This window comes from Aotus nancymaae, unplaced genomic scaffold, assembly GCF_030222135.1.
Source record: "Aotus nancymaae isolate 86718 unplaced genomic scaffold, 86718_ANA_hifiasm-v0.15.2.pri h1tg000046l, whole genome shotgun sequence".
NCBI classification, from domain to species: domain Eukaryota; kingdom Metazoa; phylum Chordata; class Mammalia; order Primates; family Aotidae; genus Aotus; species Aotus nancymaae.
The window spans coordinates 30429662-30443672 of NW_026988460.1; the positions used below are offsets into that span (position 1 = coordinate 30429662).

The window sequence follows — 14011 nt, forward strand, 5'->3', positions numbered from 1 at the left end:
GGAAGTTTGCGTTTTAAGATGAATATAGGAAAACATTAGTGTCTCTCTCTCTCTCAAAGATGATTGTATTTCCCTCACATTTCTTGGGCTTTCCACCTCACCCTAACATGGACAGAAATGTTTATCATTATGGGATGCTGGAATAACTGTTTAAGCTAAGTGTGTAAATTTGGGAATGCTGACAAAAATGATATGTTTCTAGTTGCAAAATGAGCTGATCTCATTGAAGAATGGGGCCTTGTTCACAAGCTCCTCTCAGATCCAGAAGCTGTATTACCCTCTGGCCTTTACATAAAACAGCTGGAACCTCATGGAGACTGCTTCCCAGAGCACCTTTTATATGATCAGCATATCACAAAGTATTTATTAAATGCTTGCAACATACTTAGCAAATGCAAGTATTTGAAGAGGTGCAATCAGCATAAACAATTTTTTAAGATATTCGTATTCTTGGTGGTGGGATGGGAAGACAAACTGATGTGCAAGACATGATAACAGAATATGGAACCAGATAATTAATTGTATGGCCCTGGCAGTTAGCTTACTATTTATCCAAAGAAGGAGATTGAAGAAAGGTTTCATGGAAAAGGAGGGACTTGAACGAGGCCCTAATAGAATTTGTTTCCAGAGAATGGCAAGGGCAGGGCTACAGTGATGAGAGTGACCAACTGGCCCTGGGGACAGTGAAGCGACAAACCTGAGAAGAGAAGGAAGCTGAGGCTGAGGAATTAGGAAACCTGAGACTGATGTTATTTTCAACTATTTAATTTGAAATGATCTTTCAAATATTTCCTGCAAGATAGAATCAGGACACTCAGGCAAATATAAAATAACATGTGTCAAGGATTTCATTTTGTTTTTTAAAGATTATATATCAAATATTCATAGGAAATCTCACCAGGGATTTTATTTAATTTATGAATTAATGGAGGAGCCAATAAGATGTTAAAGAGCAGTCGTGAAGGATGCTGGGTGGATAGACATCAAATTTGTAAATTGATAGTTAGGCAGTTGAATGAATAAATGTTAGGATAAGATTGCTGGGTTAGATACGAAACCAGTTAATGTCTTACGGGACAATAAATCCTAATCTTTTGGGTTATATCTTCCACTGGACAGAAGTTTTTTGCATCTGTACTGGAAAAAAAATCCCTAAGTTAACATGTAACTTTACTAAATCTGGGACATTTAATCCATAGCAAATAGAGAGTAAAACAGAGTATATTCACCTAGATAGTCCTTGGGTAGCCTTTGTCACATAAGACATTGAAAAAGACGTGCCACTCACTTTTTTTTTTCTATTGCTAACTTTTAGATAATTTAAAAAATAATACTGACCTACAAAGAAATCAAGAAAAATCTGGTTTACTGCAGTGCCCTTTTAAGGCTCTGTAGATGGGACCCCCTGTGTGTTCTTGTTCTATATTTAGTTCTTGAATAACTCGGACCGAGAAATCCGGAGGCCTCTTTGGCCCAGTGTCCCATCGTCTTTCTCCGATAGTCTTTTCATCTTCGTTACCGCTGACAGCCAGCTCTCAGCTTGGGTTCCTCCTTCATTCTTTAATTGAGATGTAGACAAGTAGAAATGGGGCCTGAGGCAGGTTCACAGATGGGAAGGGCTGGTTTAACCCTGCGCTGGTCCAGACGCTGAGCCTCAGTGCCAGTGAATGTGTCCGATGGGGGAGCAGGATTCTCAGCGTGGGGCAGTTCTGCCTGTGAGCCCTTGCCTTTCTGTCTTGCTGACTCTTCTACCTGGAATCGCATGTCAGTGTGTTGCAGGTGCCATGTACATCACCGGCTTTGCTGAATCTATCTCGGATTTGCTGGGCCTCAGGAGTATCTGGGCTGTGCGAGGAATTTCAGTTGCGGTGCTTCTTGCCTTGCTGGGCATTAACCTAGCAGGTGTCAAATGGATAATCCGCCTCCAGCTGCTGTTGCTGTTCCTGCTGGCTGTGTCAACACTGGACTTTGTGGTGGGTTCTTTCACCCACCTGGACCCAGGTAAGCCTTTTGGAGTCCAGTATGTGGCCTTATGGATCTGCACTGCTTCATAGATGTTTGTGGGTGTGAGTTTGCCAACTTCATCTCCCCCTAACTCTCATAGGCCTTACCTACAATTGATGTGGGCTGTTCCTGGATCAGGTGAATGGGTGTGTCTTGGAGCAGCTTCATGGGGATGGAAGCTCCTCTTCACATAGACATTGCCGAGCACATTTTCTATGTGTCCTTTTATTTTCTTTCTATTAAAAAAACCAGGCTGGGAGCAGTGGCTCACGCCTGTAATCCCAGCACTTTGGGAGGCCAAGGCAGGTGAATCACCTGAAGTTTGAGATCACAGGAGTTTGAGACCAGCCTGGCTAACATAGTGAAACCTTGTGTCTATTAAAAATACAAAAATAAGCTGGGCGTGGTGGTAGGCACCTGTAATCCCAGCTACTCAAAAGGCTGAGGCAGGAGAATCGCTCGAGCCTGGGAGGCGAAGGTTGCAGTAAGCTGAGATCGCACCACTGCACTCCAGCCTGGGCAACAAGAGAGAAACTCCATCTCAAAAAAACCCCCCAAAACAAACAAAAACCCCCAGAAAATTTAGGTAAAACAAATAAAAAGCAGAAGTGAGTGGATAAAGATCAGATTCATAACAGTGATTGGTAGAGTGGGCAAGAGATCAAGATGACAGTAGGAAAGAAGACTTTAAAAGACTTTTAAAAGAAAATAGACTTTCACAGTTTCCTTTTTTTACAAAAAAAGGACTTGATATAAATATAACATGTTAGCAATTGTCATTTTTGGGAGATTAGGGCAGATATAAGTTTGATTATTTGTAGTTTTCTACATAAAAATTTTTTTCAAAATATAAAAATATTAACTACACTTAAATAAACAACCAGGTCTAGTTTTACAGCATTTGCAAACGGTATTATATATTTGTAATCAATCACTGTCTAATCTAATCCTGGGTTTTCCCCACCCTTGAGGATGCTTGGCAACTCTAATCCTACATCCTTATGCCTTGAGTGAGGAGCTATTACCCAGAGTGTTTATAACTTTGTAGCTTTGTGATTTGGATAGGTTTGGCACCAAGTCTTTGCTTCTCTCCAGAGTACAGAGCTAGTCCTAGGAAGTGATTGGAAAAAAGGCCGTTGCCTGATATTTCACACTTCAGGGAACTCTGTCTCTATGTAGCAGTAGTGACCAGGCATCTACATTGGAATATGGACAGGGAAAGGGAACTGTGTTTTGAAAAAGCAAACCTGCAGCCCAGAGAATAACCTCTGATGGTGGTGGCAGTAACGGTGATGATAGCCACTGCATTTGACGAAGTACCTGCTCTGTGCCAGACATTTTATAGTTAGTCAACTTAGCACTTTATATGGTGTATCTTACTTAATCCTTATCATAACCTCTTGAGATAAGAACAGCTATACCCCTTTTACAGATGAGGAAACTGGGGCTCAAAGATGATATACTTTGGGGTAACGCACAGCAGAGCTGGGATTTGAAGCTAGATCTGTTTGATGCTAAAGCTGTTCCCTGAGGTGAGAAGTGGGGCCTGTTTGTGCACAATGACATGCTGTCTTTTTGTGACATCAACTCTGCTTTTCCCCTTGGAGGCCACCCCTGATGTGCGCCTACACAGCTTTGTCTTTTAGAAAAATGTTGGTTGTGGGAAGGTCAGCATTCAATTGGCATCCGCTGATCTGGCCTTATTATTTCTGAGCATGTTAAAATATTCTGTTGGAAAATTGTCACTCCCCTGAGCTCCCTGAGCATCTCCTACCCGCTGGCATCCTAGTCCCTCCCAAGAAACCTTCAGACAGCCCGACAATCTGGCACCTAAAGGGTTAACCCAAGTGGCCACTCTAGTGCTCAGGGCCAATGTGATGTCCATACCGATCACCTGGAGCTCAGGCCTTGCAGATTGCTAAATATTTGACACATCTCCAGGAAGGAAACAGTGATTTTTTTTTCCCTAGCCATGTACCACCCTGCAGAGATGGCTCGCATATGGAAGGAGACTCGCTGGCCTTTGGCCATCAAACTGTCAGTGAAGGAAAGACAGAGTCAAGTACCCTGATTCCTGGTACTTCCCCCTCCAGCGACACAGTTGCTGGAAGGGCTTAATTAGTTAAATTGCAAGGAGATACTGTCTTCTTTGAAACTTCACACTGGCCTGATGTATTTTCCTTTTTCTTGATTAGAAGTTTTCTTGGCTGCTCTTCTAAGTTACTCCAAATATTTTTCCTTCCTTCTGGTCAATACATTAGTAGAGTGTAGTGTGAAATGAAATTTATTTTCAATCATTCCCATAGCAACTGGCCCCTCAAGAATCTGTTTTTGGTATCACTGATGTTTCATATGGGATATTTTCTTTGTGGTTAAAAATCCAAACTGAAACCAAACTATAAACCTTCAGAATGAATTTAGCAGAATGACTTCAACTCTTAAAAAAAAAAAAAGAGGACATATACATAAATATTTGAAAAAAAGACTGGAAGGAACTCTGCCTAACAGTGACTATCTTTCTGTTGAGATTACGTGTGACTAAATTATCTTATATCTACTTTTCCTTCAATCATCTAGTGTTACTTTTTAAAAAATTTAATAGATTTACTTTTAGAGCAGTTTTAGGTTTATGGTAAATTCAGCAAATAGTATAAAAGTTCCCACATACCCCTTTTCAACTCTCCCCACCACAGTTTCCCCTATTATTAATATCTTGTATTAATGTGATACATTTACTGGAAGTGATGAACCAATATTGATATGTTGTTGCTAATAGTTTAGGGTTCACTCAATGTTATGCATTCTGTGGATTTTGACAATGTACAATATTATGTATGCAGGATTACAGCATCATACAGATGAGTTTCACTGCCCTAAAAATTCCCTGTGCCCTGCCTATTTATGCTCCCCACCTCCTGGCAACCACTGATCTTTTTACTGTTTCCATAGTTTTGGCTTTTCCAGAATGTCGTATAGTTGGAACCATATAGTATGTGGCATTTTCAGTTTGGCTTCGTTCACTAGTAATATGCATTTAAGATTCCTCCATGTCTTTTTCTGGCTTGACAACACATTTCCTTTTGTCACTGAATAAAAAGAAACTGGATGTAGCACAGTTTGTCCATTCACCTACTGGAGGACATCTTGATTGCCTCCAGTTTTTGGCAATTATGAATACAACTGATATAAACATCCATGTTCAGGTTTTTGTGAGGATACATTTTCAATTCATTTGGATAAATACCTAGATGTATCATTGTTGGAGCATATGGTAAGACTATGTTTGTAAGAAGCTGCCAAACTGTCTTCTAAAGTGGCTGTACCGTTTTGCATTCCCACCAACAATGAACGAGAGTTCCTGTTGCTCCACATCCTCATCAGCATTTGGTATTGTCAGGTTTTTTTTTTTTGTAATTCTAATAGATGCACAGTAGTATCTCATCATTGTTTTAATTTGTAATTCTCAAATGACATATGATATTGAATGTGTTTCTGTATGCTTATTTGCCATCCATATGTCACCTTTGGGGAAGTGTTGTTAAGATCTTTTGCCACCCAGGCTGGAATGCAGTGGCACAATCTCGGCTCACTGCAATCTCTGCCTCCCAGGTTCAAGTAATTCTCGTGCCTCAGCCTCCTGAGTTGCTGGGATTACAGGTGTGAACTAGCACACCTGGCTAATTTTTTGTATTTTTATTAGAGACGGGGTTTTGCCATGTTGGCCAGGCTAGTCTTGAACTCTTGGCCTCAAGAGATCCACCTGCCTTGGCCTCCCAAAGTGCTGGGATTACAGGCGTAAGCCACTGCACCTGGCCACCATTGAGTTTTAAGAGTTCTTTGTATATTTTGGATTCAAGCCCTTTATCAGATGTGTGTTTTGCAAATATTTTCTTCCCAGTCTGTGGTTGGTTCTTTCATTCTCTTAAAAGTGTCTTTTGCAGAGCAGAAGTTTCAAACTGTAACGGAGTCTGACTTATCAACTTTTTTGCATGGATCATGCCTTGGGTGCTGTACCTAAAATCTCTTTGCTAAACCCCTAGATTTTCTCATTTGTTATCTTCTAGAAGTTTTGTTTGACATTTAGGTCTATGATCCAGATTGAGTTAATATTTTGTGAAGGGTATAAGATGAGTGTCCAGATTATTCTGGGGTTATTTTTGGCACATGAATATGCAGTTGTTCCAGCATCAGTTATTGAAAAGACTTTCTTGTCTCCATTGAATTGCTTTTGTGCCTTTGTCAAGTAGCAGTTGACTGTATTTGTGTGTTTCTGCGCTCTCTTTTCTGTTCCATTGTTCTGTCTCTTCTGTCTTCAATACCATACTGTCTTGATTACCACAGCTTTATAGTAACTCTTAAAGTTGGTTAGCATCTATCCTCCAACTTTGTCCCTTTTCACCAGTGTTTTTTCTTTTTCTTTTTTTTAATTATTGTACTTTAAGTTCTGGAGTAAATGTGCAGAACGTGCAGGCTTGTTACATAGGTACACATGTGCCATGGTGGTTTGCTGCACTCATCAACCCATCATCTACATTAGGTATCTCTCCAAATGCTATCCCTCCCCTAGCCCCCCACCCCCCGACAGGCCCCAGTGTGTGATGTTCCCCTCCCTGTGTCTATGTGTTCTTATTGTTCAACTCCTACTTATGAGTGAGAACATGTGGTGTTTGGTTTTCTGTTCTTGTGTCAGTTTGCTGAGAATAATGGTTTCCAGATTCATCTATGTCCCTGCAAAGGACACAAACTCATCCTTTTTATGGCTGCATAGTATTCCATGGTGTATATGTGCCACATTTTCTTTATCCAGTCTATCACTGATGGGCATTTGGGTTGGTTCCAAGTCTGGCTCTTGTGAATAGTGCCACAATGAACATAAGTGTGCATGTGTCTTTAGAGTAGAATGAAGTATAATCCTTTGGCTATATACCCAGTAATGGGATTGCTGGGTCAAATGCTATTTCTGGTTCTAGATCCTTGAGAAATCGCCACACTGTCTTCCACAATGGTTGAACTAATTTACACTCCCACCAACAGTGTAAAGCGTTTCTATTTCTCTACATCCTCTCCAGCATTTGTTGTTTCCTGACTTTTTAATGATTGCCATTCTAACTGGCATGAGATGGTATCTCGTGGTTTTGGTTTGCATTTCTCTAATGACCAGTGATGATGAGCTTTTTTTCATATGTTTGTTGGCTGCATAAATGTCTTCTTTTGAGAAGTGTCTGTTCATATCCTTTGCCCACTTTTTGATGGGTTTTTTTTTCTTGTAAATTTGTTTAAGTTCTTTGTAGATTCTGGATATTAGCCCTTTGTCAGATGGACACATTGAAAAAATTTTCTCCCATGCTGTAGGTTGCCTGTTCACTTTGAGGATAGTTTCTTTTGCTGTGCAGAAGCTCTTTAGTTTAATTAGATCCCATTTGTCAATTTTGGCTTTTGTTGCCATTGCTTTTGGTATTTTAGTCATGAAGTCTTTGACCATGCCTGTGCCCTGAATAGTACTTTCTAGGTTTTTTTCTAGGGTTTTAATGGTTTTGGGTCTTACATTTAAGACTTTAATCCATCTTGAGTGAATTTTTGTATAAGGCATAAGGAAGGGGTCCAGTTTCCTGCATATGGCTAGCCAGTTTTCCCAGCACCATTTATTAAATAGAGAATATTTTCCCCATTGCTTGTTTTTGTCAGTTTGTCAAAAAGCGGATGGTTGTAGATGTGTGGTGTTATTTTTGAGGGCTCTGATCTGTTCCATTGATCTATATCTCTGTTTTGGTACCAATACCATAGTGTTTTGATTACTGTAGCCTTGTAGTATAGTTTGAAGTCAGGTAGCGTGATGCCTCCAGCTTTGTTCTTTTTGTTTAGGATTGTCTTGGATATGTGGCCTCTTTTTCAGTTCCATATGAAATTTAAAGTAGTTTTTTTCTACTTCTGTGAAGAAAGTCAATGGTAGCTTGATGGGGATAGCATTGAATCTATAAATTACTTTGGGTAGTATGGCCATTTTCACGATATTGATTCTTTTTATCCATGAGCATGGAATGTTTTTCCATTTGTTTGTGTCCTTTCTTATTTCATTGAGCAGTGGTTTGTAGTTCTCCTTGAAGAGGTCCTTCACTTCCCTTGTAAGTTGTATTCCTAGGTATTTAATTCTCTTTGTAGCAATTGCGAATGGGAGTTCACTCATGATTTGACTCTCTGTCTGTTATTGATGTATAAGAATGCTTGTGATTTTTGAACATTGATTTGTATCCTGAGACTTGGCTGAAGTTGCTTATCAGCTTTAGGAGATTTTGGGCTGAGACAATGAGGTTTTCTCGATGTACAATCATGTCATCTGCAAACAGAGACAATCTGACTTCCTCTTTTCCTGTTTGAATACTCTTTGCCTGATTGCCCTGACCAGAACTTCCAATACTATGTTGAATAGGAGTGGTGAGAGAGGGCATCCTTGTCTTGTGCCAGTTTTCAAAGGGAATGCTTCCAGTTTTTTGCCCATTCAGTATGATATGGGCTGTGGGTTTGATATAAATAACTCTTATTATTTTGAGATACCTTCCATCAATACCTAGTTTATTGAGAGTTGATAGCATGAAGGGGCGTTGAATTTTGTTGAAGACCTTTTCTGCATCCATTGAGATAATCATGTGGTTTGTGTCATTGGCTCTGTTTATGTGATGGATTACATTTATTGATTTCTGTATGTTGAACCAGGCTTGCATCCCGGGGATGAAGCTGACTTGATCGTGGTAGATAAGCTTTTGACATGCTGCTGGATTCAGTTTGCCAGTATTTTATTAAGGTTTTTCACATTGATGTTCATCAGGGATACTGGCCTGAAATTTTCTTTTTTTTGTTGTGTCTCTGCCAGGTTTTGGTATCAGGATGATGCTGACCTCATAAAATGAGTTAGGGAAGAGTCCCTCTTTTTCCATTGTTTAGAGTCATTTCAGAAGGAGTGGTATCAACTCCTCTTTATACCTCTGGTAGAATTCAGCTATGAATCCATCTGGTCCGGGACTTTTTTGATTGGTAGGCTATTAATTACTGCCTCAATTTCAGAACTTGTTATTGGTCTATTCAGGGATTCAACTTCTTCCTGGTTTAGACTTTGAAGGGTGTATGTGTCCAGGAATTTATTCATTTCTTCTAGATTTTCTAGTTTATTTGCGTAGAGGTGTTTATAGTATTCTCTGATGGTAGTTTGTATTTCTGTGGAATCGGTGGTGATATCCCTTTTATCATTTTTATTGCATCTATTTGATTCTTCTCTCTTTTCTTCTTTATTAGTCTGGCTAGTGGTCTATTTTGTTGACCTTTTCAAAAAACCAGCTCCTGGATTCATTGATTTTTTTTTTTTTGAAGGGTTTTTTGTGTCTCTATCTCCTTCAATTCTGCTCTGATTTTAGTTATTTCCTGTTTTCTGCTAGCTTTTGATTTTGTTTGTTCTTGATCGTCTAGTTCTTTTAATTGTGATGTTAGGGTGTTGATTTTAGATCTTTCCTGCTTTCTCTTGTGGGCATTTAGTGCTATAAATTTCCCTCTAGACACTGCTTTAAATGTGTCCCAGAGATTTTGTACATTGTGACTTTGTCCTAATTTGGTTTCAAAGAACTTCTTTCTGCCTTCGTTTTGTTATTTATCCAGTAGTCATTCAGGAGCAGGTTGCTCAGTTTCCATGTAGTTGTGTGGTTTCGAGTGAGTTTCTTAATCCTGAGTTTTAATTTGATTGCACTGTGGTCTGAGAGATTGTTTGTTATGATTTCCATTCTTTTGCATAAGGAGTGTTTTACTTCCAATTATGTGGTCAATTTTAGAATAAGTGCAATGTGGTGCTGAGAAGAATGTATATGCTGTTGATTTTGGGTGAAGAGTTATGTAGATGTCTATTAGGTCTGCTTTGTCCAGAGCTGAGTTCAAGTCCTGGATATCCTTGTTAATTTTCTGTCTTGATCTGTTTAATATTGACAGTGGGGTGTTAAAGTCTCCCACTATTATTGTGTGGGAGTCTAAGTCTCTTTGTAGGTCTCTAAGAACTTGCTTTATGAATCTGGGTGCTCCTGTGTTGGGTGCATATATATTTAGGATAGTTAGCTCTTCTTGTTGCATTGATCCCTTTACCATTATGTAATGCCCTTCTTTGTCTCTTGATCTTTGCTGGTTTAAAGTCTGTTTTATCAGAGACTAGGATTGCAACCCCTCCTCTTTTTTTGCTTTCCATTTGCTTGGTAAATCTTCCTCCATCCCTTTGTTTTGAGCCTGCGTCTTTGCACGTGAGATTGGCCTCCTGAATACAGCACATTGATGCATCTTGATTCTTTATCCAATTTGCCAGTCTGTGTCTTTTAATTGGGGCATTTAGCCCATTTACATTTAAGGTTAATATTGTTATATATGAATTTGATCCTGTCATTATGATGCTTGCTGGTTATTTTGCTCATTAGTTGATGCAGTTTCTCAATATTGTTGATGGTCTTTACAATTTGGTATGTTTTTGCAGTGGCTGGTACCAGTTGTTCTTTTCCTTGTTTAGTGCTTTCTTTGGGAGCTCTTGTAAGGCAGGCCTGGTGGTGACAAAATCTCTCAGCATTTGTTTGTCTATAAAGGATTTTATTTCTCCTTTGCGTATGAAGCTTAGTTTGACTGGATATGAAATTCTGGGTTGAGAATTCTTTTCTTTAAAAATGTTGAATATTGGCCCCCACTCTCTTCTGGCTTGTAGGGTTTCTGCAGAGAGATCCACTGTTAATCTGATGGGCTTCCCTTTGTGGGCAACCCAACCTTTCTCTCTGGTTGCCCTTAACATGTTTTCCTTCATTTAGTCTTGGTGAATCTGATGACTGTGTGTCTTGGGGTTGCTCTTCTCAAGGAGTATCTTTGTGGTGTTCTCTGTATTTCCTGAATTTGAATGTTGGCCTGTCATGTTAGGTTGGGGAAGTTCTCCTGGATAATATCCTGAAGAGTGTTTTCCAGCTTGGTTCCATTCTCCCTGTCACTCTCAGGTACACCAATCAAACACAGATTTGGTCTTTTCACATAGTCCCATATTTCTTGGAGGCTTTGTTCATTCCTTTTCATTCTTTTTTTCTCTAATCTTATCTTCTCACTTTATTTCATTAAGTTTATTTTCAATCTCTGATACCTTTTCTTCTGCTTGATCAGTTCAGCTATTGATACTTGTGTATACTTCATGAAGTTCTCATGCTGTGTTTTTCAGTTCCATCAGGTCATTTATGTTCTTCTCTAGATGAGTTATTCTAGTTAGCAATTCGTCTAACCTTTTTTCAAGGTTCTTAGCTTCCTTGCATTGGGTTAGAACATGCTCCTTTAGCTCAGAGGAGTTTGTTATTACCCACCTTCTGAAGCCTACTTCTATCAATTTGTCAAACTCGTTCTGTGTCCAGTTTTGTTCCCTTGCTGGCGAAGAGTTGTAATCCTTTGGAGGAGAAGAGGTGTTCTGGCTTTTGGAATTTTCAGCCTTTTTACACTGGTTTCTCCCCATCTTTGTAGATTTATCTACTTTTGGTCTTTGATGTTGGTGACCTTCGGATGGAGTCGCTGAGTGAACATCCTTTTTGTTGATGTTGATGCTGTTCCTTTCTGTTTGTTAGTTTTCCTTCTAACAGTCAGGCCCTTATGATGCAGGTCTGCTAGAGTTTGCTGGAGGTCCACTCCAGACCCCGTTTGCCTGGGTATCACCAGCGGAGGCTGCAGAACAGCAAAGACTGATACCTGTTCCTTCCTCTGGAAGCTTTGTTCCAGAGGAGCACCTGCCAGATGCCAGCTGGAGTTCTCCTGTGTGAGGTATCTTTTGGCCCCTACTAGAAGGTGTGTCCCAATCAGGAGACACAGGAGTCAGGCACCTACTTGAGGAGGCAGTCTGATCCTTAGAAGAGCTGGAACGCTGTGCCAGGAGCTCTGCTGCTCTCTTCAGAGCCATCAGGCAGGGATGTTTTTGTCTGCTGAAGCTGCACCCTCAGTCACCCCTTCCCCGAGGTGTTCTGTACCAGGGAGATGGGCGTTTTAGCTATAAGCCCCTGACTGGGGCTGCTACCTTTTTATTTCTTTCTTTCTTTTCTTTGGAGACAGAGTTTCACTCTTGTTGCCCAGGCTGGAGTACAGTGGCGCAATCTTGGCTCACTACAACCTCCACCTCCCAGGTTGAAGTGATTCTCCTGCCTCAGCCTCCCCAGTAGCTGGGATTACAGGCTTGCACCACCACACCCAGCTAATTTTTGTATTTTTAGTAGAGACAAGGTTTCACCATGTTGGCCAGGCTGGCATTGAACTCCTGACCTTAGGTTATCCATATACCTCTGCCTCCCAAAGTGCTGGGATTACAGGATTGAGCCACCACACCTGGCCTAATTTTTACCTTTCCAATGGAAAAGTGTCAAAGAATCTGAAGGCACATTTAAAAACCACAATAGGTAATTTTAAAATCAGAAAAAAAGTTATAAATACACGTAAGTCAAACTGTATTTTCTCTTTATTTTTAATTTAAAGACAAAATAAATGTCTTTGTTTTATAAAAATTAAAAAATCCGGAAATTTATCAAGTGAAAGGTGAAAATTTCTTCCCTTCACTCCATTTTCCCACTCCTACTCCCCAGAGGGAGATGGACATATAGCTTCCCACTCTATCTTCTATACATGCGCAAGCTCACGTGGACACATGCATGAACATACACACACACAGCACAGTTCTTTGTAAAAGTGTAATTAAATTCCACATTGTTTTGCTACCCCCCACTCTTTAACATATCACGGATATCCTTCAATGTCAGTACATTTAGGATTCCCTCATTCTTTTAAAACACCCACAGAGCATTCCATATTAGAGATTTAAAATACTTTCTATTTAAAGATTAACTTACCAACATGGTGAAACCCTGTCTCTACTAAAAATACAAAAATTAGCCAGGTGTGATGGTGTGCGCCTGTAATCCCGGCTACTCAGGAGGCTGAGGCAGGAGAATTGCTTGAACCCAGAAGGCGGAGGTTGTAGTGAGCTGAGATCACACCACTGCACTTCAGCCTAGGCAACAGAGCAAGACTCCATCTCAAAAAAAAAAAAAAAAAAAAAAAAAAAAAAAAGTTTAACTTACTGATGAATATTTAGATTTTTCCAGTTTGTTGCTATCAGAAACATTACCGATGTGAACATCCTATACAAAAGTTGGATCTAATTTCTATAGGATCATTACTTATAAATAGAATTCACAGGACAAAGGTCAAGAACTTTTAAATTTTTGTTAGGTTCTACCAGATTGTCTTTCAATAAAGTTGTTGCATTCTGAACAACCGCTAACAGTAGCTAAGAGTTATTGATTCCCTATACCTTGGAAAATATTGAAGGGGCTCAATTTTTGAAATCTCTGTCATGTGATGGGCAAAAAAGTGTAATTTTTTTCTTTTAATTTGCCTTTCTTGAATCATTAATGAGGACTCATTTTTTGTATTTTATTCCCACTTGTATTTTTTTCTTTGAATTGTCTGTCATCTTTCACTGTTTCTGCTTTCTATTTTCCCTATTTTCTTTTCCAGGTTTCTTTTTCTTTTTTTTTCTACACTCTTGTTTTGTTCTCCCTGTCAGTTGCTGCCAGCTTTCTCTGAATGTCCGGTAGTCCTTGGCTGTCCATCCGTTGCTGGTAATGAGGCACCACAGAGCTGATTGGGAGTTCCATGCACAACCCAAGTGGGTGGCAGTTGTGACAGGTGGGCCTCACTGTAAGGTGATTGGTGGCAAACTGTTGTTCCATTGGAAGACTCCAAAATGTCTGTTTCTGCATGTCTTTCTCTAGTATAGTTCGTATTCTCCAGAGAAGAATTCCCTCATCTCCTGCCAGGGACATGCCCAAGTGCCACAGTTCGGGGAGCAAAGTGGAGGTGGGAGAAGGGGCTGGCAGCCTCACAGTCAGATGCAGGCTGCCATTCCTCAGACGCTTCCCCCGGAGCACCCTTCCCTCCCTTGCATTCTTCCATGTCAAGTTGTCTTCCCCTGTCATTC

The 14011-nt window shown here is 40.1% G+C and overlaps 1 protein-coding gene across 1 annotated transcript in view; it reads left to right on the forward strand.

Moving 5' to 3' along the window:
* Nucleotides 1-14011, forward strand: part of SLC12A8 (solute carrier family 12 member 8) — a 128739-nt gene that overhangs the window by 26738 nt on the left and 87990 nt on the right. Inside the window, exon 4 of the mRNA XM_012473880.2 lies at nucleotides 1770-2001. Coding sequence (XP_012329303.2) covers nucleotides 1770-2001 — 232 coding nt within the window. The remainder of the gene's footprint in view (nucleotides 1-1769; nucleotides 2002-14011) is intronic.